The following is a 24878-nucleotide window of genomic DNA, read 5'->3' as shown; positions in this document are numbered from 1 at the left end:
CAGCAGAGCGCTCTGGTGGCAAAGCACCTGGAGCACACAGATCAAAACCAAACCAAGAGGTCGCTTCCTAAGCTAGCAGGCTGCCTGACAGCCATTGCTACAGTGTTACATGCATCAAAGCAGGGAGTTTTAAGTGGTTTTTAGCAAGTTACCAGAAAAGAGTATGTTTGCAAAATGCATGGTGATGTGATCACATAACCCAGAGCTTCAATTTCCAAGCCTCTCAGAAACTGAGGTTTTAGGTTAAAGGGTTCCCCATTACATAGGGTGAAGTCTTGTCGGCAATGAATGCAAACATTACCATAAAACAATGACAACTGCAGGTGCAAAGGAGGAAATGCTAGAGGCGTGACAGTGCTTCAACATTTATTTTCCCCAAAGACACATAAAAAGAATTAAAACAGTTCTAAAAACCACAAAGCTTTATAACACTTCACAATACATAAATACTAACTGTGCTTCCTGCTTAGACTAACCAGCAGAGAGTTCTTTTATTCAGCCTTTTATGCCAGTAGGTGCAAAAAGCTGTTTAATTTACTTCAGGTACAGAACAAGTGACAGGATAAATGTATAGTAGAGCACTTCCAGTTTGGTTCAAGGCCAAGAAATTCTCCTGAGAGGGATGCTCTGCTGTTGACTGGAAGCCATGTTCAACAGATACTGCTCACATCGCGTACAGATGTCTGCAGTCAGCCAGTCTGCCATGGTCCCTGTGTAACAGCACAGAGGCTGTGCTAGGCAATGGGGCTCCAAAATAACAGGTACACTGGAGTGGGAGAGGGGAAAAAGAAAAGCGGGAAAGCTGACCCAGGTTTCTGTTAGAGGGCATGGTGCTCTTCCACTCTTTCCCCACAAGCATGACCCTACATTGCTAAGTGATTGAGCTAAATGCATGAGTTCAGCAGAGCAGTTGGCTTCACTTTGGAATGTTACCAAGCACCAGAACACCTTAATTTACTGACATTTTCTCTCTATTGACAGTATGTCAGCCAAAGGGCTAATGGATATCAGTGGCTGAACCGAGGTTATGGCCAAAGCCTTATGCTGTAGGATTTTGTTTAAAAAAATTTTTTGCCGTCCTGAAGTATGACAGTAATGAGTCACTCAGACCTCTTTTGCAGCACCTGTGTCATAACACAGACCAAACCACTGCCCCACACAGTTAACTTCAATAGTGAACACTATCCCTGATTTTTGGCAACTTAAGTATGAGCCTTTGAACCAGAAACTGCTGTGACTATTTTGGCTACATTAAAGAATGGTTTCAGAGAGAAAAGATACCTGTTCCCCCAGTAGAATATATAACTGATCTGGAAAGAAGGGAAGAGATAATGTATGTTTCCAGTCCTAGATATTGCACTTACATGCATAAGGTCTGTCTCTTCCACTCAGAATTGTCAAAAGCTCTTTTTGAAATAGTTCCCTTTCTAAGGACAAAAAGGAAAGGGTGTCTGTATGTGTTTGGAAGAACTGAGAAACCCTTTGTGATCTTACTCTTCAGTCAGTTATAACTTAGACCATTAGCATATTTTATTTTTAAGTATGAAGAGGTTACTCCTGGCTTGTAGTGACAGACCCCTAGCTGTGGGGGACAGAATTCTCATACAAATTAAGCTGTCACAAGGAACCTTCTATGTCTGGGCTAATATGGACACTTCTGGACCCATGTTGGAAACCTGATAGCTGAAACACAAAATGGATTTCAGAGCACCTACATGTCCTCCCTTTTGGTCGTCTAAAATCCACACCACTTCCAGAGAACTACAGACTACTAGACAGACCGGTGGCTTAAACCAGTCATTCAGCATAACATCCAGCTAACCAGCATAACACTACATCCTGCTGTCTGCATGTTTGCACACACAAGTAACTGGTAACAACTTTCAATGTAAAAACAGAACATCCCTGTCCCCAGCTTACCCAAAACACTCCTGGTGCTCTATTTTATGCAGCAACTCTGAGCTCTTCTGCTCTTGAGTAGCTGGGTCCTTCTCTCTGGAGAGTCTCAAAAGTTTTAGGAAGTGAAGTGGGAGATGTACACACGTTCTGAAGGGCATGGACATCTAGAATCACAACACAAGTCACCTGAGTTCTCAGGAAAACACATCAGGAAAATTTGCATGGCATGCAATTGATTTACTAGTGCACTTAGAAGACAGATATTAACACAGTGAACTTTCTGACCTTTGTATAAATAGAGCACAGAGTAATCCCAGCCAATTTACACAGGATGAAAGAAAGAAGAACCTGAGTTGTTTTAGCAGAGTATGACAAGAGATGTCTGTGACACCCTGGCTGCTTTTGCACCTTGTAATATTCTCTCTTCTATTTTCTTTGAAATAAATTAGAGGGTAGATTTGAGGTATCAGTGGGATGAAGGAAAGCTTCCTATGGCTGGGTGAGCTGCAGGGAAAACAGAAAATGTAAAGCCTGTTGTAAAGACTCAACTTGCCTTGATGCAGCAGTCACAGCAGACAACACTAAAAAGAAAAAAGTTCCCAGCATGATCATTTGAGTAAAGCTCAGCAGACACCAATATTGTAGCTAAGGGTGACTTTCCCAAGTAAGTCTTAATTTGTGACTGTGGCACAATCACTTGATGGCAAAGCGAGCAAGTTTAAAACTCCCCTATTCAGTTTGCCAGTCCTCATATTTATCCTAGTTTAAATCATCTGAAGTATGTCAGCATCCATAGCTTGAAGGCTTTATCTGCAAATGCCCATTCCTTTTCACCCTAGCACTACCACCAGACAGTTACTCAATTCCCAGTGGTTGTTTACTTGTTGCTTATAATCAATTCAGTGCTTTACCACTGCTTCAAATAGATTTAAGTGAGTCTTAATGAGCCTGAAGGTCCTCTTTTCCTCTCCCATGAACAGAAAACCCCTGACGTTAAGTGGATACAAGTAGGTCCAACTTCTTTCCCAGTCACAGAGTCTGGAGTTCACTTTTTCAGTCCTCAACAGAAGATTCTGGTAAAAAGCCTCTTCCAGAACCTCCTCAAGCCCTTGACTGAAATTAAATTCAACCTTCAGGGCAAAATGCAGAGACAGTGATCTCAGAGAAATTGAATCTAATACTTGCACAATAAATTTGGTTATTACTAGCTTGATAATAAAAGTTAAAATCGAGATACCACTTCAGAGGCAAATTTTTCCACATCCTCTACAGCTGTAGACACTTCAGCCTGGCTTGTGCAGTAAGGCAAAACTGAAGGTCTCAGCAACCTGTTCCTATCCACTACTACAGCTGTTTGAATACTGAGTGTTTTCAGCACTGCTTTTTCACTCTTCACCCTCCTCATTCAGTCCTTTTGTACCAGCTCACCTGCTGCAGAGGTAACAGCTGTAAGGCCACTTAAGAAACATCTGCTTATGGCAGCTGAAACAGATCTGTGGAAAAGAAAGTTACTTGTGAATGCAAATAGGAAATACCTTTGTGCCAACAGTATCCACTGCCTGCCAAAGAGCACACACATAAACCAACCTTCGAAAGGCTTTAGATCCACATACAATAACAGAGGTCCAATAAAGGATAGCAAAGACCCAGGAATTAAAAGCTAAAAAGGCAAAAAAAGTCTTACTTGTAGGCCAGTGTTTTTATGATGCAGAGGTTTGGGGCAGCTGCCAGACAACAGGAGTTTAAAAAAAGGCTCTTGAGCAAACAATAGCTGTATTGTGCAAGAGTGTAACAGTAGCTAGTTAAGAAAGAGGGAAGAAGAGAGACATTCTTTGAGGTAGACTGCAGCAATCCCAAAGAGATTAAGTCAGGGCAAATTTGAATCCAATCCTGAAGCAAAAAATGAGTCATAAGGAAGCTGATGAGTTGCTTGAACTTTACAAAAAAGAACACATTCATACACAGCTGGCAGTCAGAAGTGATATTATCTTGAGAAGCAAAGCCTGAGAAAGCTAAAAAAACTTCAGCAGCAAGAACACAAAGAGAGTAAGAGAGCCATTTTAGAATAGGCAGAGAGCAGCAAGTTAAAGCAGGGTTGGTAAGTAAGGTGAGAAGAAAACAAGGATTCAGTCTCAGGAACAGACAATTATATAAGTATGTAGTATAGAAGTAGCACAGGTCTGCTAGTAAAACCCCTTCGACTCTGTACGGCTAAACAGTGAGGGCAAGAAGCTGACCCCTAAGCCAAGTAGCAGGGACTTCCTCACATCTGCGATGCAAAGGGCTTGTACTCACATCACCTTCTCTAGAGGGGCTGGTTGCAACACCCCCTCTGAAGGGGATTCTAAATAAGCCAGGGGTTAAGCAGAATGGGCAGCCAACAGTCCTGTGCTGCAGGTCATTCCCTGTCCCCCTCATCTCCCCAGCCTTTGCATCCACTCAGCAAGGTGGTTTGAGTCAGCACAACTCAGGTGTGAGAGCCTGAGTTAAGAGCCTTTGTTTCACTGTTTAGCAGTACCAAAACCTAATTAATTACTTTGTGATTTCAGATCTGGCCAACAGTCAGCTCTCCTAGTGTGGAAATAACAGACAAGAAGTATCAAGTAAAGGCTGAATTACTTTCTAGGCAACTTACACAGCTTAAGCCCGATTAGAAGCCATCACCGTATGTACCAGTATTAAAAGATTTTTACAGCCTAGGGCCAAACTCAGGTCAGCTGCATGAACAGGATAAGTTGAGACAGAGAGCACCTCAGCACTGGGGGCTGTGAAGCCAGCCAGCTGTTGAAAAGGCGGGAACAGCACAAAGAGAAGGAGAAGAAACATACCTTTGCTCTTGGAAAGACACCATCACTACCTCCTTGGAGGAAGCCTTGCCCTTCCAGCACCACCACTGCATATCTGGTTCCAATCAGGTCAGCAATGGTTGTTGATGACCACTTGGTAGGAAAGGGACAGTCCTATTGAAAGACAGAAGTTAAGCTGAAGGAAGCAGGTATTTGGGGAGTTTATCCTCAAAACTGGGTCCCAAAAGGCTCAGGAGCATTTCTCCCCAAAACTCAGCTTTTCTGGTGTTGGGGAGTATCAGTTGAGTGACAATACTAGCAGAGAAACTACTAAAGAGGTTTCAGTGGTTGTTATAGTTTTCAAGCAGCTTTCTGACACCTCATTAGGAAAGCAGGTCCCTCTGTCACCACAGTAGTTAATATCACCTCCAGAGCCAGTCTCTGGGAATTTTTACCCTTTGGCATGGAGCCCAGCACAGATGGAACTCTGGACCTTCCTAGGTACAGGATCCCTTTCCACCAGCATAGCACACTCTTGCCTTCTCTCTCCCAAGACCCAGTGGCCCCACACAAATGGCAGCTATGGTCTGGTGGCTGACCAGGAGACAACGGTGCTTTTATCCCCAGATGGAAAGCCCAGCCCACCTGCACGCACACACACGCCCCCTGCTGAATAAAGAGGTCACACAGTTATGGCCAGTTTGGAAACTTGCCAGTGGTGGGGCAGGGAAGGATGTAGAAGGAAGCAAGGGCACAGCACACCTTGTCAGGGCACAACAGGGAGAGTCCAGGATTCAGAAGGTTGCACAGAAGCACACAAACCCCAGTATTGCTCCCACAACAGTCGTTCAGAGCCTGATGACTTCAGTACCAAATACATTTAAAAGTCACTGATGCTGTGCTATCTATATTTTGACAACCATTTATTCCCTTTACTGCAGCTTAAAGGATGTTTGTGAACATAACGGAATCTAGAAAGAGTGAGGGGAGACTGAGAAATCAGAACTACCAACTGGGAGTCTGCTGGAGGAAGCCTTGATGGACACTTTCAAGTAATGCAGTGCTATTTTTCCTCTTCTTGTATGAGGAACAACTTTATTTCATGTCATTCAAACTGGGAAGCCTCCACAAGAACACTACAGCATCCCGTCTTCTCTTAAGCAGTCTCCAAGGAGAGAATAATATCCCAACTTAAGATCAGTATACAACATGGCTTAAGACAAAAACCACAGAACATGCTTACTGTTCTGTAATCAGGATCAAGGTGCAAGCTCTGGTCATTACCAGATGTATCAGACCAAGCTTGCTAGCTGACATGCTGGACTTACAAGTTCCCTGCTTTGCAGGCCTCTCTCCAAAGATATGGACCTTCCTCTGCATGGACGCAGCTGCTGTTGGCCAGCATTCAGGAAACCACAAGGTTTAACGTCTTCTAGTGTGGGTGCACTCATGGGAGGACTCGTGCAATTTGCTGCAAGACCTGGATAGGAGGAAAGAGTTTTAGGGTGCAGCAAACCAACTGGCAGCTTCTAAGTATTCACCCCAAAAGCTGAATGCTCAAAAGCACTACTCTGCCTTCTGAAGGTAGCAAGGCTTACATCTCTCCCCCTCAATCCCCATCAGCTCAGATCACAAAAAACAGACGTTACAGTAATTATGCTTGTCAGTAAGCAGTGATGAGGCTTCATTAGCACCATTTACTTTAATAAAATCAAGTGGTGCACTTTCTACTTAACATTCAAAACACTCATTTAGCTTTTACTGTGAATTCCAGTTAGCCCTTTGGGGACATGCTATCTTTGTTTTGAAGCTGCAGGAGCTATACAAGCTTCAGTCAACTGCAAAGGAACTGTTTTCTAAGGCTACCTACCAAGACTCATTACTTGGTGTTGCAGCTTCTTCGGTAAAGTGTCTTCAGGTGATCAGAGGGAAAGTGTACAGTGAACCCAGCCTAAGGCTTTGGGAACCCAGCAGGCCGCTGACTGTAGTTTGTCACCTGGTTTAGCTGTATGGCTAGAAGTACACTGACCTGTGCTGTTGCAGGGCACTACTGATGAGCTGGCTGAGGCAAGCCAGGTCCTGAAAGGCAGCTTGGGACTGGTTTCCTGCAGAACAGAGGACAAGATGTTCTTCACCTGCATACAAAAGACACCAGGCCCACTTCCTCAGGAGTGCTGCTGCTAAACAAAACCCAGGATTACCCAGAACTGACCAGAAAAGTTCAAGGCTCAGCCAAAAATGGAGTGGAGAGAGAAATCAATGTGATACATTTAGCAACTTTATATTCCAAAAGAATAGCAAGTTAATTCCCCCTGCGATCATGAAGGTCCAGCCAAGCTAGTCAAATTAATCTGTTCTCTCTCACCCAAATTCAATGCAAATACTAGCTGCAAAGCTTCATCTGTTCAGGAACCAGCTTCACAAATTCCACCCTGTACAACTCTGAGTACCTTGGAACCATTTTCCTGGCTCCAGCTCACATATAGAAACACTTTAAGAGACTGTGTCCCACTAACCCAACTCAAACCCAATGCTGTATCTCAACAACGTTGTTTCTAGCTTCTCTAGAAAAGCAGAAAATAGATTTGTTTGTATTAGTTCCCGTATGAAGGTCCTTCTAGTTTAGCAGTAATACATCAACCACAGGGTTCTCAAATGCTGAACATCCCTTCAAGTAGCACAGGCTTGTGCAAATAGAGCTAAGATTTTCTGCTTTTATTAATTCATATCCGTTTTCCTCCGTTAAGCAACTGCATTTCAGACAGAAATGTTTACAGAAAACAGATTCCTGTTTGTGTGCCAGTGCATCTGTGCTAGACATGATATGTTAGGGCTTAAGTTCTGTTCCACAGAATTTCTGAATATGCTGAGACTGAATCCCAGAACCCAGTAGCCAAGCTTTCCATGATCAAGCCAGGAGTTAAAGAACTCAAGACTATGTATCATAGTTTACTGAAGAATGGTGCTCCCAAAATTCCTCCACACACAAAAGAGTGGGAATTCACCAGTGAACTTGCTTCCTGAAAATAAATCATGAAGCTTTCCTTCCACAAGCTCACACACCACATGAAATGCAAATATATCAATACGTCTAGCACCAAATGCCTCACTGTGAGGTAAGAGTGGCAATAGTTGTGGCCCATGTGGGCCAAACTCCTATGCATATTAAAACTTCTGCAGGGTCTAGTTTTAAGAGACCAGAGCAGACCTTGGTTCCGTAGGCTGCAGTCATGCCACAAAAAGCAGTGTTTAAATACAGTATGAGCTTCTGTAGAGGAAGACTTCTGTGAACCTCATAGTACCACATTCATTCACTTTTGAGAGACAAGATTGCTCACGCTAGGATTTGAACCCGATGTTTCAGGCTATGTGTGTGTGCAGTTCTAACGCCTGAAGTACTTGTGCCTCTCCAGAGTCCTTTCATTTAAAGCTTTACCTGAACTCCTGGTCCCAGCTGCTGTGCTGTAGTGCTGACGATTTTAACCTCAGTGCTGGCATCTTGGAGAGTTAAGAAACTCTCTCTTGGAGATTTCAAGGCAATGTTTGGTGTCACAAGCATTTCTGCAGGGGAGAGGGGGAACAAAAAAACCCATACACACCAACAAGGTAAGATACTGTGCTGTGACAAGAAAATTACAAATTTGATACCTACACATCAGAATTTGAGATTTGGCTAGACTTTATCCTGATAGTTACATAATCTTTTAGTTTTAGTTGATGGTCAAAATCCTGTTCTCTCACTTAGTGGACAGACAAGTTTGAACATCCATAAATAAAGGGTAAGTTGAAACATCTTTTGAGTCTTAATAAGCCATAAACAGATTTTCTAGAAAGAACTATTCTTATGCCATACCACCTCTATTGCATTATACATGCTATGGGAAAGATAAGTGAGCTTTCATTTCAAAGGCCATTCATTATTTTTAGTCAATGCTGAGTTCACTTGCATGCTTGATAGGTCACTTTGCAGCAAGTACCTTTGGGCCTGCTCCCTTTTTCCCTTGATGCTGCTGACCAAAGCTTCTGTGGTCATTTTATTTCTGCCATCAGCTGTTCATGCCAGCTGGACTCCAATGGCACACACTCTTTCAGCTTCCTCTCCAGCACCTGCAGGCAAAGCATGGCACCAGAAAAAACCAGTCGACAGAGCAAGGAGACCAGTGGTGACAGAACTGCTCCTTCAGCAGTGGCACTATTTTACAAGTGCCTCTCACTCAAGAGGGCCCTGGGCCCTGCACATGAGATACACATGAGAACACCTTTAGATGAATAGTAGAATACTTTAGCAACTTTCAGATTTGAAACCAAGAACTCCAGGCGTACTTTCAAGAGCAAAGAGTGTTCCAAATGGAAGAAGCAGTGGAGGAAGTAGGGAGACAATTATCTTTTTCCTATGAAGATATCACTTCCCATTTTCCTAACCCCGTGTTTTGGCAGGAGGGTCTGCCCAAAATTTAAGTATGGTTAATACACCCCCAGCTTCCAAATCCGAACCAGTAGCTAAGACATTAGCTTTCTATTCCAAGAAACTGTCCTATCAGCTCCAGAATCATCTTATTTTGCTATCATTAGATGCAGCACCAGGTCACGTACAGGCTTTAGATGAGGCTTGGGAGCAGCTACATCAACTCTGGGAGTCCTCTGTTTTTGCTCGATGATCACCTGAAAGGGCAGAAATTATGCTTAAGCAATAGGTCTTCCTCTACTGGAACAGCCTCCCATTCAGTGGCACAGTGGATGACTCACATCAGGATTTGGGAATGGGAGAGGTGGGGAAGGCATAACAAAGCTGAGCTGGGAAGTGCACAATGATGAGGTTTACTTACATGGATTTTTAGTAGAGACCAATTTGCCTGTGGCAAGCTAGGGGCAGTCAGAAGTGCTGCACAGCCCTTGGAGGCTTGCACAGGAAGCATAAAGCCTTCTACCCCCAGCAGCTCATGAACTGCTCTGAGAAGCCACTGGAAAGGGTTGTACTCAGATGTTAATGTCAGGAGTGATCCTGACAAGCACCACGGTCACATCACATTCAGCAATGAGAACTCAGCTCCAGGGAAAAGAGCAATTGAATGGGTTAACAAGACTGCAACAAAACCTGAAGCAGTAGACAGCTGTATGCATAAGCTACAGTCCTAGAGACTGGCTTACAGTTCCATAAACTATGAATAATAGCAAGACAGAATTGCAGGGCAGGTATTCATGTGGGACAGATTGTCTCACTTATCAACCCCCATGCTCCCTGCATAGGGGAGAACTGACAAAAAAGTCAAGCTGCACATGCATGTCTTTAGCTGCCTTGTTCACCCACTCTTACTTTGAGGCTATGCCATTTACTTTCCCTCCGAGTACAACTTCAGAACACAAGAGAGTGCAGGTAGAACAACATTAAGGCTTCCCACACTAGCTGTGCTTTCATTCATTTGCAAATTAGACCACTGTTTGCTAGAGAAGCTTTAAAATAGCTTTGCAGATGGGGAAAACCTCATTTAAGAGCCATCACAAAGACCTGAGCAGTAGCACTGCATGCTTTCTTCTAGCATTTCTGACTAGTAGTGTTTGTGCTTCTCAACCACGGGGGGGGGGGGGGGGGGGGGGGGGGGGGGGGGGGATAAAAAAAGAGAGAAAAAAATAAAATCAAGACCCAGTTCATCCTGCCACCTTGAGTTACTATTCTGTACTGCATTGATATAGTACACTGCAAAGAAAAAAGAACACAAGTATGCATTGTCTCCTTTCCACTACTAGTCATTTAGATATCAATCAAGAGGATATCTCCAGAGAAATGGCATAGCCTTATGTGAAAACTGGAGCCACAGTCAAGACAAGCAAGAGATGGGGTTTTATAGAGGTGCATGGTTTAGTTGAGGCTTTTAACCCCCCTGTACTCCAGCAGCACCAACAAGGGGAAAAAAAGTTGATGTCTAGTGTGGTATGCAAAGTTTTCACTTTTAAAAATATCAGTCTTTATTACAAGCAGAGTTCTGTCTAATCTTCTGCCAAGACGTCTGTTTGCAAAGCATGCCAATGCCACAAAGCCTTATGCCAATGTTTTAGATCTGCTCATTCCCAGCTCAAGCTGCAGCAAACGAAGAGCATCACAAGCCTTTAGAGACACCCCAGACATTTTTGTGTCTGGTCACCTTCAATCATCCATGTTGCTGGAAGCCCCAGCCACTTGAGTCAGCACAGCACTGTCCCCGAAAGGGCTCAGCATTTTGTTCACCCTGACTAAACTCCTGCAGTAGCTGGCGTGCGCTGCCTAGAGGCCTCCACCTAAGGCAAAGGACTTGCTCAAAAGTGCTTTTGCACTTGCACACATCCCACAACATCCAGGAAGGCAAGGAAACTAGTAAGAGATATCAGGTACAGCTCAGCTCAAGGAGCCTGGGGAGGACAGAAGTGTCCAAGGTGGAAAGCATAAGCAGAAAAGCGTTCGTTTCATGAAAAGCATAATTGCTCCAGGAAAGGGAGTGGCTGACCACTGGAAGGAGAAAACGTTTACCTTCCAGCTTCATGAAAGCATGGCTACCCTGACCTAAAAAGTTACTGGGAATGAAGCACCTGGGTGGACAAACAAGGTGATCTTAATGTTGAGCTGCAGGTGAGAGGGAGACTCAGACACTTCCAGACTTGGAAGTACCTTTGAGAAAGGTAGGCTTTTGGAGAAAAGGTCTCAACAAATACTGCTTAGAAATGAGATAGAGCAGGTGGTTTCAAAGCTGCCCATTGACTCTAGTCACTCACCTTCCGCAGGGTGTACCTCTTATGCTGAATATCATCCAAAATTACTTCATAGGGAGAGCGGACAAATTTTTTTGGAGGTGTGTAATGCTGTGGTCGCTCAGTGGCCTTGTGTAGCCTCACACCATTCTGCAGTTCACAGATGACATTGGGCCACAGGGATGCCTCGGAGAAAACAGCGAGGGTCAACAACTGGCTAGAATGCACAGAGCAGCATCCCCTCCCTCCATGTAACAGGGCATGCTTAGCAACCAAATTCATTCAGAAACATGGAAGTGTGTCCTTAATACCCCCATCAACTCACTTCCAAATCAGGGCACAGTACCAGAGTAGAGAATTGCTTCTCTTTGCAGAAGTTAATTTACAACAAGGTATCTGGGAGATGTCTCACCAGGCTCATTCCCAAATTTTGTCATTAACTTTATGAACATACTTCAGCAATACACAGCTTCTGCTGCCAGGTAGCTAGACTCATTTTCCTAAATATCTACTTCCTGCAAGTGCTCCAGGTGCCAGCGTTTTTTTGTGTTACTGGATCCTAGAAAACACTGGGAATAAAATCCATTAAAATCCTCTGAACTTTCAGAAACCAAGGGTTTAAGGGCCCACAGACAAAAGAGGAAGGCAAGGGGAAAGAGTTCTCATACTTTAACCTTCACAGCAGCATGTGTTAGCAGTTTCAGCCTGGAGACACAAGCTGATAACTCCGACATCTGCTCATCCTGTTCCTGTGCTAATATCTGAGGATGCTTAGGCATGCAGTGTAACTTAACAAAAGTTAAGACAGGAAAAAAAAATAATCAACTCAATAGCATGTTTAGACAACATTGTAATGGAAGTGCTAAGTCAACAGCTTATCTGGATCCCAACTGGCAAATTAAGTAAGAACAAGTGATTATATTATAAACAGTGAAAAGGAAGCAAAACATTTTAGAAAACTGGCTTAAAACAAAGTTTCTGACCTAGATTCCTTTCCCTTTTCCACTTACAACATGAAGCATCCTCTCTCAACTTATCCCTTCGGATATCTTGGTAAAATATCAGAAGAGTCTTATGCAAGCTCTGACTGATGGCTGCCTTCAAGGAGACAGATTTTGTTGTTGTTGCATTGTTTTATCCCGACTTTGGTGCAATCATACCTCAACTCCAGAGAACCAGAACCATCAAAGACTGACCACATACTAGCCGTATCACCTAGGCTATATTTATTATTGTGCAGAACACACAAAAGCCTCTGTGCAAACTGATCAGTATTAGATACCTTTGAAATGACTTATCCCGAGCCATTTGCACTTTCTAGAGTTCTATTTCATGTGGTGACAGAACTTTACTAAAAGATATGACCTGAAGAGAAACTTCTGTAAATGTAATATTGCTGCATTAGTTCTGGGACAAGAATTGCCTTCAGCTGGCCACTTCAGAGGAACTTGTACACCCAAAACATTTCTCAGATGTAGGCAACATCATTATCACTCACACTTTCCTTCCCCTACTGACTGGAACACTGCAGTTACTCTACTTGGGCCATCCCATGTATTGTCAAACTCTACATAAACTTCCCACATCTGTGCAATACAAAACAAATACTACAACACTCCAAACCCATTGCGTTCAGCTCAACAGATGAGTGGTAACACAGCTGTGTTCTTAAGAGGTCTCACTGCTTAGATTTCAAGGTGAAGATGGGCTTGTGACATGTATGGATAAGGTCTGCTGAAACTTTGCAACACTACATGCAATCAGGCTGTGGTCTGTGTTTCAGAAGGCTTGTTTTGTAGCAGTCGGCATGAAAAAGTCTGGTCCATAGAGAGCATTAGCTGCTCAGCACCACTCAAGGCATCAGCTCTCATCTGTGGGATCCCAGTGAAGTTGGCATCCTGGTTATTTTAAACTCAAGAGTTTGTCAGAGCGATGCAATCAGCTGGTGCTTAGGGACTTAAGGACTTGGAAACTGGAGGCAGAGGATTTGCAACAGACATCCTGCTTTTGGAATTCATGTCTCCTGAAGGAGCAGAGGCCAAATACACTGGCCTTCAGGCCACACGGCAAAGCCCGTGTATTTATTCATGTATTCCCCGCAGAAAAGAGCTATAGCAGTTGATGAGTTTGTGGTTTGAGATAGCCTGCCAGTTTATTTTAATAGATCACAAAATTGAGAATATGCCCAAACACACATTTCACAAACATTTTCATACGAATAGTTTGAGCACGCTTCAAAGCAAGTGCTATTTAGACAAAGGGAGCAAGTCCACAAGTCTCTCGGGGCTTGCCATTTGTCTCCACAGTCTCCAGACTACAGTGCATTTGTTTATGCTGGGCAGAGTTCCAGCCAGAAGAGCTGTTTGTTTCTGGTTGAGCCCTGACTGCGTAGGGCCTTGAAAAGAGCAAAGTAAGTTGCTTTCTCTGCCCCAAACACACAGTCCAAAATCTGTGGAAGGACAGAATGAAAAGGAAAAAAAGGCAGTGAGCAGAAGGTAGGAGCCACATCTCTAACTGCAGCCTCCTTCGCCCCTTTTTGCTGCTGGAACTGCAGAGCCACGAAGATGGACAGAGCTACTGGACTTCATCCCCCTCCAGCCCTGAACCAGCACAGACCCCACATAATAAGGGTGAACTAGTCCACCCCAGTACTACCACCAACAGAACAGTTTTCTGGGAGTTTTCAGTTCAGCTACAAGAAAGGAACAGATTGCTTTTAGCACATGTCAGCTCCTGCCAAGAGCTGGGGTTTGGGGCTCATTTGCAGAACAGCCTGAGTAACTACTTGTGGACACTTACTCCAAAGACTGCCTCCAATTTAATTTTTGGAGATGGTTTAAGTTGAACCACAAAGACAATCTTTGTGTAGAATAAGTGTCCACGTGAGGTTAACACATCAAATAGTTTAATTTCAAGTTCACTCCCCAGCTTGTTTTGCAGACAAGTCTTTAACAGCTTAAACTCTGGAACAACCTGAGAAGTTTTGTTTGCGTTCAAGCTCTACTTTTAACTAGAGGAGTCAATAGAAAGCCTCAGAGAACCAAGGTAGACAAAAAACGCCAATCCCCATAATGAAGGAATTAAATCCCTTACCCAGTGTTTTTCCTTCTTCTGAAGGGGATTTTCCACTGAATCTTCCACATCCATTTTTCTCAGACTCTGAGAAGCAAGTATGTCAGATTGTTACCTTGCACTGTTCAGTGATTCCCTATCTATCCATCCAGTATAAATTACTAATGTTAATCTGAAAAGCCTAGAAACCCCAAACATCCAAACTTTCAAAAGATACAATAAACTACTAATAAGGCGCAGAGACAGTAGCCTTTTGTATTGTGAAAATAGACCTTCAGCTAGGTACTTCATTTCTAGTGCAATGGGAAGGTTACTTTAAGAACTAGGTGAGTGTGTGAGGGTAGAGGGAATAGCATCTAAGGGGTAACCCCAAATGTACCTCTTTGGAGGTCTGGATGATGGTCACAAGCCTTTGAAGTTCCATATATTCAGTAAACAGACTCCTACAGGTAATTTCGTAATGGCTGGTAGCCTCACAAGGCCTGGACAAGTGCTCCTCACAGGCCTGAAAGAAGTGCAGCTATTTAAAAGAAATCTTAAAATGAAAAAAACATGGTAGGATGGAATAAAGCGAGATTCAGTTTTCTCATTCCATGATTAAAAAACATCTTCTCCACAGACCCTTTGTAACTTTTGCTTTTTTATTGCAGCTGCAAAGGAACAAAGAAGCAAGATGTCCAATTTTATATGTACAATAATGTAAGTAGCTGTGCAATTTATATAACTTGTTCTGTATAAGGTGTGCTTTGAAATAAATTAAGTACCTGGAAGGGGAAGCCTCCACTGTGGCCACAGCACAAAAAAATACAGCAGGTGGAGACACTTGCCCTTTTCTTTTCCCCTGCCCTGATCAGACTGAGGGATGGGAAGTTTCTTGTACCTTTAAATTCTAGTTAGGAGGAAAATACTTGAGTTGAGACACTGAAATCCCAGTTCTTGCAGTAACATTTTTCAATATGCATTGTCTCCTAGGTATCAAATTCAGTGACTGTGTGCAGAAGGAGTTCACAGGCACAGCTGCGTTAGAGCCATGCTCAGCTTCCTTCTTAATTCTTTTCCACAGGCACTTGCACACACCTAAGATGGCTTTTGCCTTTTCCCTCTGATGGGAAAGCCACGTGCTCCCTCTATGTCCTCCAATAAGCTACCCAGCTTTTTCCCAGAAATAGTCTTGCCCCTTGGTTAACAGCATTGCCCCACCAAGCCCTCTAAAACTGCTATATTTACTAAGTGGGAAGAAGGAAACCTTGATAACATCCTGCAGGGTGACTGCTGGTTTCATTGCCTCATCATCTAGTTTCAACATGAGGCACAGCAGCTTCTCCAAAGGATCACTCAGTTCTCGCTCCACTTGGCTGTCAATTCCCCAGTCCAGGGCTTCATAGATCACCACTCCTAAGTACTCCAACAGCTGCAGACAGAGACCAAGGAACTAGTACAGCACAAAGCATTGCTGAGAACTTCACAGCTCTCTCATCCCAGCCTTGTGCATCCCCTCAGGGCTGAGGGCATCTCTCAGGATGAGAAGGGCCCAAGATGCTGCTAGATGCTCATCAGGTAGCCCAAGAGACTCCCTAAATAAGCTAGTTTAAGATTTTTCAATGGCCTTATCTAGCATCTCTAAGTTACCTGTTATTAAAACAAAAAGACTTGTGGGCTGCTCCACAGTAGGCACCATCTGTGCGCGTTGTTTGCCAGTCCCATTGTCTTACCTGAGTTCAGTCCTAGCACTTTGTTCTATTCTTCAAACTTCAGGGGACAGAGTCACTCTCACAGGACACAGCAAATTTAAGCCCTTGACAGTTTCCAAAGACACCTGCATCTCCTGAGAGGGCCTTCTACTACAGCAGGGTAGTAGTACACCCACCACATAACGAAGGTGAAGACACAGGCTTACCTTGTCCTCTGACTGCTGAATGCTGCCAACATCTGAAAAGGAAAAAAAGATGGGAGGGGGAGAAAGGTAACTGCATGAGCATTGATAAACAGCTTTTAGAATGCCTGTCAAGAGAGAGAAACTAGAAGAATTCTTGGCAATAAAGAAACAACCCCCCCTGACTGGGGAAAGGAGGCCTGTATTTGGGTACTCTTGGAAGGCAACACAGGATACCCTTCTTACTCTGAGCCTTAGCCCCAAACCAGCTGCTGCTGGGCATTTTTTTTTTGTTTGTTTGCCAACAGATATCTAACCATAAGGAAGGCACCGGATCTTTGTCTTCACTCTTTTATTACCCACTCTTGTCCCTGAAGAGTTAGCTTAGCATTGACTTCCGCAGCAGTGCAACCAAGTGGTGCACAGACAAGCCTGTTACCGTTTGCTGGCTCCACATAGTGACAAAAAGGGTAAACCATCAATTATAGATCCCTCATGAGAGTTACTATAACAAAGGAACCATACATTGGAAGATGAACAGAGCAGGACAACTAATAAAGCTTCAAACTCTTTATTTCAGATAACATAAGCAGTAACAATCTTTCATCCCAACTATTGCTTAGAACCAAATGACTGGCAAGAGCACCATCAGAAAAACAAGTAGGCTGTACTTCCATATTACCACTCACATACAGTCATTTGAAATGAAGTGTAGGCAGCAGAATAGCTTCATAACAACACAGAGAGAAGAGGAGGAGTGGGTGCGTGTGTGAAACAGAGTGGAAAAAAATTACCTCCCCACATTTCAGCTTGTTACAGGAACAGCCCTTGACATCCACAGCTACCTGTGCTCTTACCAGACTTGTGGTACACCTTGAAGGAAGCAGTGCCGTCAGCATGGATAAAAATACTTCCAGGACCTTTTATGAATACAGAATGGAGTGGTGGGCACAGCCCCTGAGCCAGCTGCTGCATTTTATAGCAACACTGAAAACAGATAGCCCAGGCTTGCTCCTCGCTTATAGGATGTTCAAAACACCTCAGAATCTCAGCTATAGAGACCTTCGTAATCCTCTGCTCACACTGTGGATGTTCCATTTTCCCCTTTATCTCTCATCTCTATTCTTAGCCTAGAAAGCTTAACACCCCACTTTCTGGGAGAGGCAAGTGCTCATAGCAGCCTTTTATCAGTTCTGCCTCTAGTTTGCTCTCACCTCTCTTCCCTACAGGTGCAATTACTAAAGACAATTTTACTCTACATTTTTAAAGGGACACCACTTTAGTTTGCATTTATATGAGATTTCTTGAAAGAAAACAGGAGGTATGCAACAAAATGGAGTCTAAATAGAAGACTGAGCAAAAATAATGCTCGATTTAACTGTTGTTTCTAACAAATACATTAATTGGAATACCAATGTTGGCAGGTGAGAAAAGAGTGCATTCAACTTCAGGCAGAAAGCGAAGGAGGCAGGAAATATACTCGGGAGAAGAGCTCAGAGAAGATGACAAGGATTCAATCCATTTAAGGGGAAACTGTTCTGGGAACACAAATACATTACAGCAAACAACCTGCATCCACCACAGGTCCCACTCCTGCCTGGCCTTGACCCTTTGGCCCTGCCACAGCATGGGGCTGGGACCCAACGTGTGCAGGGAGCAGGCAGGCTGGGTGGGCCGGCAGGGCAGGGGCAGTGCGGCCATGCCTGGTTGAAAATGCTGATACACATTGCTACTGGTGTGAAGTAAATTACCCAGTTTTTTGGGTGTTTTTTTGGGGGTTGGTTTCCCCCCCCCCCACACACACACTTTGGACTCTGTGTGTGTCAGTGTCCGGGGTTGGGGGGCAATCACATGGTTTGGGGTGTGTGTGATCCCTGCAGCAGTGTTGCTGCTGCAGTGCTGCGATGCATGGTGGGGCATCGCAGCTGCTGCTGCGCTGGCTCTGAACAACCCAAACTCCGGAGGCAGGCACTGAGGAACTGTGAGCTGTCAAAAGTGTGATTAACGCTAATAATTCATATTTCTTTGCTTTCTCATTTATAATATTTTGGGAACGCAGCATGTCAGAGTCAGGCTCCGGGCCTTGGCGAGATGTCTGGGCCTTGGCATCACGGGCCCGTGTGGGGGGTGCTCACTGGCACCGTGCCCCCCCGGCCGGGCGGTGCCTTCTGGGCGGCCCCGCGGCCCTTCCCCTGCCCCAGGCATCGGCCGGGCCCCCGAGCGGGGCTTTCCCGCTCCCGCCCGCAGCGCTGGGGCCCTGCCGGGCTCTGCTCGCAGGCTCGGCCCTGCCGGGTGGGGGCCTGCAGCTCCCCGCGGCCACAGGCGGCTGGGGAAGGCCGGGAGCTCCCCCCGGCAGCCCCGGGGTGCCCGGCACACAGCTGCACGCCCCCGCCGCCTCCCCCGGGCTCGCTGCCCGCAGGCCGAGCCCCGCAGCAGCCCGGGCCCCCCCCGCCCCCGCGGGGGTGGCTCGGTCCGCTCCGCTGCCCCCCCTCCCCGGCCCGGTAACGTGGTCCCGCCCGCGCGGGGCCTCCCTCCTGCCCTGCGCAGCGCCGCCCCCGCAGCAGGGAAGATGGCGGCGCCCGAGGCGGCGTGGAACCGGCTGGATGTGCCGTGGCCCGCGAGCAGCGCGACGGTGGCCCTGGCGGCTACGCACCCTGCAGGTCCCCGCGGGGGGCCGGGCCCGGCCCGGGGGGGCTGGGGGGCGTTGAAGGCGCTGCCGGGCGCCGAGCGGGACGTCCCGGCGGTCGGGGCGGGGGTGAGTGGGGGGGCGGCGGCGGGCGCTGAGGCGCTCCTGGCTCCCTCCCGCAGTGCGGTGGCTGCCGGTGCTGCGGCGGCGGTGCTGCATCGCCGGTAAGCGGCTGTCGGGGACCGGCCTGGCCGCCGAGGGACGCGTCCTGCGGGCCGTGCTCTACGTGTACCACAGCAGGCTGCTGCGGCACCGGCCCTTCCTGGCCCTGAAGCAGGTGAGGAGCGGTCCCGGCCAGCCACTGGCCCCTGAAGGGCCTTTGGGGTAGCGCGGGCTGCCTGGAGCGTCGTGCAAAAAGCGTTTTGGAGCAGGGGAATTTGTGTCGTCTGCAAGTCTCCTCACGATTGAGTTTAGAAGGTTCCTTGGCTCTGTGCCCACCCCCAACCCCCCATCCCCCCCAGTGCAACTGCTGCTTCCCGGCCCTATGGAACCGATACTCATGTCTTTTATACTGACGCTGAGACCTGAAGTAGGTACAGTTATACACTTTTGAATACACAAGGAATACAGGGATTTAATTTTCAATTAATTGTAATAATGGGAGAGGGAAGAATAATCTTAGGCACTTTCTGTTTTAAGATGAAAAGTGAAGTCCTTACCAGTTTTCCAGTAAAGGGATTGTTAGTATCTTCAAATAACTGTTTTGAAATAGGACAGGAATTGTTCTTGCTTTCTTCATTTGTTTATGTAAATTTCATTCCTGAAAGCCAACACCAAAAGCCGTTGTATACAGCAGGGGAAACCATGCAGCACCATTTAACAATGGCCTACTCCAGCCCATCATTTAATTCCATATTCACTGTAGTGTGTTAAAGGACCTTTTTATCATAGTGCTGATATAGGAATGTATCAGAACATTCCAGCATGCAAACCTGCAATTTATGCTGTTAAACTAAGAGGAAGGTGTCATTTAGTATAGCGACAGTTCTTGGAGCAGGACGTTCCCATCTCTCAAAAATACCTGTCAAAGAACTTTTCTTTTTTTCTAGGTTGATCAATGCTTGAAGCGGCTGTGGAAAATGAGCTTGGTGGGCTGCATTGAAACTCTGGCAGAACTGATTCCCAAGTAAGTGTTGTAATCCTGTATGTTATACTATCCATTTACTCAGCCTGCAGAGCTACAGAGGGGGAATGCTAGATCATAATCATCTCCTCATCCCTGTATCAACACAGGAAAAATAAATCCCAAGCCCAGGCGGACTGCTTAGTTCCTAGTCAGCCTATGCTGGAAACTGTGGCTCTGAAGGTATTGGGAGGTTGCAAGCTTGTACTACGTCTACTGGACTGTTGCTGTAAAGCTTTTCTGTATCCTTTTTTCACCAAGGAAACATTCTTACAGTTCACCAGCAGCACCGCGTGAGACCATAACCAGGTTTGCTGTAGGCCCTGTATTGCTGACAGACTCAACTGTGTAATTCAATGTGCAACTTGAAGTTTCTTTGATAGCCAGACATCTTATTTTCAAGTTATTACGTAGGAACCTCAGGCTGTTGGCAGGCTGCTGTTCTGGCCCTGAGCAATCCAAAGTCTGGATACTCATCTCCCAAATTATCCAGGATGTTGCCTTGTGAATTGCCTTTAGTTGGTATGTTCAGCAAGTCTCATTACATGCTGTTTATTTTTTATCCTTAACTGGTGTAATCTTCAGCTTGTCCGTTAAACATCTCTGCTCAGAAGAATTCATACTTTTGAACACTGTGGCTTCGGGGTTGTTGAGCCGGCTATGGTTTGTGTATTTTAAAGTCTTGTCTTGTTTGTTGTCTGTTTCAATGTGCCTGTCAGGGAGAAGGGCTTATAATTAGGCCTTGCTGCTGAGTGAGCTTTATTCATTTGGGAGGAGGAGGGGGATCCCTCCATCCTTTTGGACTTGATTCTAGCACCTGAAGAGATGTGAAAGTGGAGAGAGACTTCTTATGTGCTGTTATGGAAGGCTTTCTTCTTGGTTCATAGCTAACTTTAGCACTAATAAAATTGCCGTGTTAATGCCAGCGTGCCACAAACACTAACATCTGGTACTTTTTGCAGCAAGTCCTGCCTCACGCTGAAATGAGAAGGCTGTGATAAAGTTGTTTTATAATACTGCTGAGTTTACCAGGGAAATCAGTGTCTTGTCTCACAGTACGAGAAAGTAACCACTGTCTGCAGTTGAGGGAGTAACAGCGTTGCATGGAAGAACTTAGTAAAATATTCTTTGGCACAAGAAATTTTTCTCCCCGGTAAGCGTAGAGCTTAATACTTAAGATTGTATGATGTATGATAGTGCCATTATCCTGAGTTGGTGCAGGGTGGTTTTAGGGGAAGACCTCATGTCAAATGATTTGGATGTGACCTGAGAACCTGATGAGTCCCAGGTGTGGCACTGAGCAAAGCTCTAGGGAAGCAGAGGGGCTGCTGACCAGGGATTTACTAGCCAAGTCACTGCTACGTTCTGATCTTGAACAGTTCTTTAAAGCTCAAACTAATATTAAGGAAGGCATGGTGGTGGAGTATAAGAAGACAATCTTGTATTGAGAAGGAATAGAGAAAGGGCAGCTTGGAATCTCTTCTGTTTGAAGGTAGCTGTTTAGAGAGCGCAAGGTTTTGCTAGAGGAGACTCCACACCTTTCTGTTTTGTCTCTTCAGGATTCAGTACAGGTGTGTATTGCAGAGTCTCATGTCCTTGTACAGCATATTGTCGACATCGCTTCATCTGGTATCTGAGACCCAACAGATGCCTTATATCAAGGGCTTTACCTTCCCTTCTGATATCAGTAACTTCCTTGGAGTTAACATTTCTTCTGAGGTGAAAAAGCAAAAGGTTAGAATGCTTACAACAAAAAAACCTACCAGCTGGGTGAAGAAGCTCTTCCCAACAATGCCAGTGGCAGAGGTTGGGAAAAAGAGAAATTTTGCGACCTGCACGAGTACTGTGAGAAACTCTACCATCCCATGCCCTGCGGACATCGGAGAGCCAGTTCTGGTGACCAGAGCCAGCAGAGGTAAAGCCTTGTGCCACAGTGCTACTGGTTTCTGACATCTCAGAGACCAACTGCAACTTCTGTCCAACAGAGCCCAGCACTTCTACTACCTACAGAGTGCGGTTCTAGTACAAACTCCCCTCTTCTGTCCTTGGAAGAGGGAGAGACTGTTGCGTGTACGCTTTATAAAGCTGTGGATAATGCCAGTATTGTGACATTTTGGGGTTTATGGTTTTTTTTTAAACATGATACAGCCTGGAGAGAAGCAGATGCTAAATGCAGTATGCAGGTCCTGTAAACAGTTATTGCTGTTTTCCTGCTTCTGGATAGACGGGGCCCAAGGATAGTGAGAGAAGCTAAGTGCGCTGTCTGCAGCCCATACAAGAGTAGATAAGGGTGTAAGTACAGGATGTGAGTATCCTGTGCTTGCTTGTTCTGGGCCATGTCCAAGTTTTCCCCTGCAGTCAGGGCTATGGCCAGTGACTGCAGGCATCCAGGTGTTTGTGTGAAGCTTTTGCCCGTGAAGTTTTCCTTTGGAGCCATCTGTAAATCTTTGCATCCCCTTCATCCCTCGCCAGCTGCCATGTGAGATGAGTGTAGTCCCCTTGAGTTTGCCTGGAAACGCTGAGTACAGGTGTGAGCCTGCTGAGAGCTCAGCAGGGCAAATCACTGGGGTGTCTCTGTGCAAAGACTTGAAACTGCTTTTACTTCTTAATGGGAACTCTCCTCTCTCTTTATAGGGAAGCACCTGGGGTTTGATGTGAAGAGCTTACTTAGACCATCCAGACCTCCAGCGCAAGAGGTTTCTATGGTACTGCTTTACACATGGGGGTTTTTTAACTTCAAAGACTCTCACTCAAAACATGATACTCCTGATTGAAAATGTCCCCTTTCCATGCCTTATTTTTTGCTTGTCTTAACAACCCAAGTTAGTGTGGAAGCTTTGTACTGAAAATCACTACTAATTTCTGGAATTTGTGGTATGTCAAGTAAAATCACCAGACAGCAAGTCAGTAGGAGACAGGAACACAAATTTCTATGTGCCTTGTTTTTGTATTCCACAAAACAAGACTGCTCTTCCACTTTCTTCTTAGGGAATAAGGAATGTTCTCATAAAAACCTTGGTGCTCTGCTCCTCTCCAGCAGAGAGGATCAGGCATGCCATGGTTTTAAAAGACTAATTATTTCTGTTACTCTTTGTTTCAGGGTATAAACATTGCATCGACACCTTTTAAAGCAAAGTCGGCATCACTTTCCTCTCGTATAGCAAAATTGCAGCACACTGGATCTCTTGTACAAATGGTCCAAGCAGCTGCGTCGTTTGGGGAGCTGTCAGAGGCACTCAGAAAAGCTATTCAGTGGTGCAAAGGCAACAAATTCAAACCAGAAACTTACTTTCTGCGTAACAAGTTGTTGAAAAGCAACCGGCTGCACCACGTGGAGGCTCAAGGATACAGGTAATTTTGCATGCGCGTGGTGTTTATGGTCTGACACTTTATGTTTTAATACTGTGTACTTTGCTACAGTGTAGAGAAATGCAGTGGTATAACCCATTCGTTTTAAACTCTAACAGGATCACTAGTTTAGGTTACTAGATGCTCTGACATGGACATTCTGTTTAACTTTGGTCATTTGTGGAAGGATTTAAAAGGCTAACAAATGTGCAAATACTGAAGAGGGAGGATGAAAATGCAATTTAAATCATGTGCCTGTTTAATCGTGGTGATGGTGCATAATATGATGCAAGGGGTGTTGTCTGTCTTCAGAATGCCCTGGCTACTGTGGTTCAAGGTGCTGTTATCTCACTGGTATGACAAGGGAAATGGTTGAGAAGGCTAATAACCAAATCTCTCCAAACCCCAAATGAAATTAACACATTAGCAGCTGATAATTGTTTTGTGCACCTTCCTCCCCTTAAGCTTGAAGAAAAAACTGTGCTGTGTCAAGACATCTGTCCGTAAATGTCTCCTATATGGGTCACAAAACGCACGCTGGCCAAAGCAGTACCACAGGGCATGGTTCTGTCGAAGGAGGCTCAAATCATCTGTGTGCCTGAAGAGGACTTTGAAAACTGTTTGGCAAAAACCTTCTCAGTTTTCTGGAGTCTGTAAGAGCAGTGCATCACCCATCCTCCCAGCTTACCAGGATGGACCTCTGACTCGGGAAGGCTGTTCCAATGCTGATACAGGCTCTGTCAAACTAAGCACAGCAGGGACCCCTAAGCAGCTGCTTCTGGAAAGAAGCCTAGGCCCTGTGTGGAAAGAAGCTACTGAGAACATGGATATTGATTCTATTTTTGCAGCGATGGGTGTCTGACCCTGGACTTGCAAGGAAGAGAGGGGTCAAGTAATTCCATTTTTTTATATTTTTTTTTAAAATAAAACCCTCAGAACCCTAATGGTGTCTTGGTAACTTGCATCCCGAGTTCTGCTAAGAAAGTAGAAACTATTTTATGGTTTTTTTTGTAAAACAGCTTTTTATTTTTTTTAATGGAAGGGGTGTTTCAAAGAGCTGTGTAGTCTTCATCCTTTTGGCTAGCCTTGTCGAGGAGCTGTGACATTGAGTTACCCTTACTTAGTGTTCCTTCTCTGTTGCTTAACCATGTTAAGCTGTCAGATCCACCATGCAAATAGTTACTGTCCTGTGGCAGATGGCTGCAGCTGTTCACTTACTGCTGCTTAGGACAAAAGACTTCCTGCCACTTTTCCAAGGAAGCAGTCTTACACCCTTCCTTCTGTGCTGCTTGTATAGGGGACAGCGTTGACTTGCAATATTAGCACTGTTCGGCGTTTATTTTCCTGAAATGAGGATTTAACTGAACCTGC

The 24878-nt window shown here is 45.2% G+C and overlaps 2 protein-coding genes across 2 annotated transcripts; one reads left to right on the top strand and one right to left on the bottom strand.

Annotated features, from left to right (window-relative positions):
• Positions 1-353: 353 nt before the first annotated feature.
• LOC101912094 (protein spire homolog 1-like) lies at positions 354-17448 on the bottom strand. The gene is given in 16 exon segments (XM_055808651.1): positions 354-766; positions 1921-2063; positions 2453-2480; positions 3328-3392; positions 4728-4859; positions 6014-6165; positions 6715-6820; positions 8122-8246; positions 8663-8792; positions 9279-9347; positions 11430-11591; positions 14499-14564; positions 14857-14982; positions 15724-15888; positions 16375-16406; positions 17208-17448. Coding segments are annotated over 16 exon segments (1914 nt in total). The 3' UTR covers positions 354-594.
• A 1380-nt stretch (positions 17449-18828) lies between these two features.
• On the top strand, positions 18829-24451 carry NEPRO (nucleolus and neural progenitor protein). The gene is made up of 9 exons (XM_055807889.1): positions 18829-19010; positions 19159-19313; positions 20086-20162; positions 20270-20401; positions 20745-20822; positions 21719-22074; positions 22794-22864; positions 23260-23510; positions 23973-24451. The coding sequence occupies exons 1-9, from the start codon at positions 18920-18922 to the stop codon at positions 24367-24369; spliced, it is 1608 nt and encodes a 535-aa protein (XP_055663864.1). The 5' UTR covers positions 18829-18919; the 3' UTR covers positions 24370-24451.
• Positions 24452-24878: the final 427 nt, after the last annotated feature.

The sequence above is a fragment of the Falco peregrinus genome, chromosome 6 (genome assembly GCF_023634155.1).
Source record: "Falco peregrinus isolate bFalPer1 chromosome 6, bFalPer1.pri, whole genome shotgun sequence".
Classification (NCBI taxonomy): domain Eukaryota; kingdom Metazoa; phylum Chordata; class Aves; order Falconiformes; family Falconidae; genus Falco; species Falco peregrinus.
Note: the sequence above shows the minus strand (reverse complement) of the source record. Positions and strands in the feature narration are given on the sequence as shown.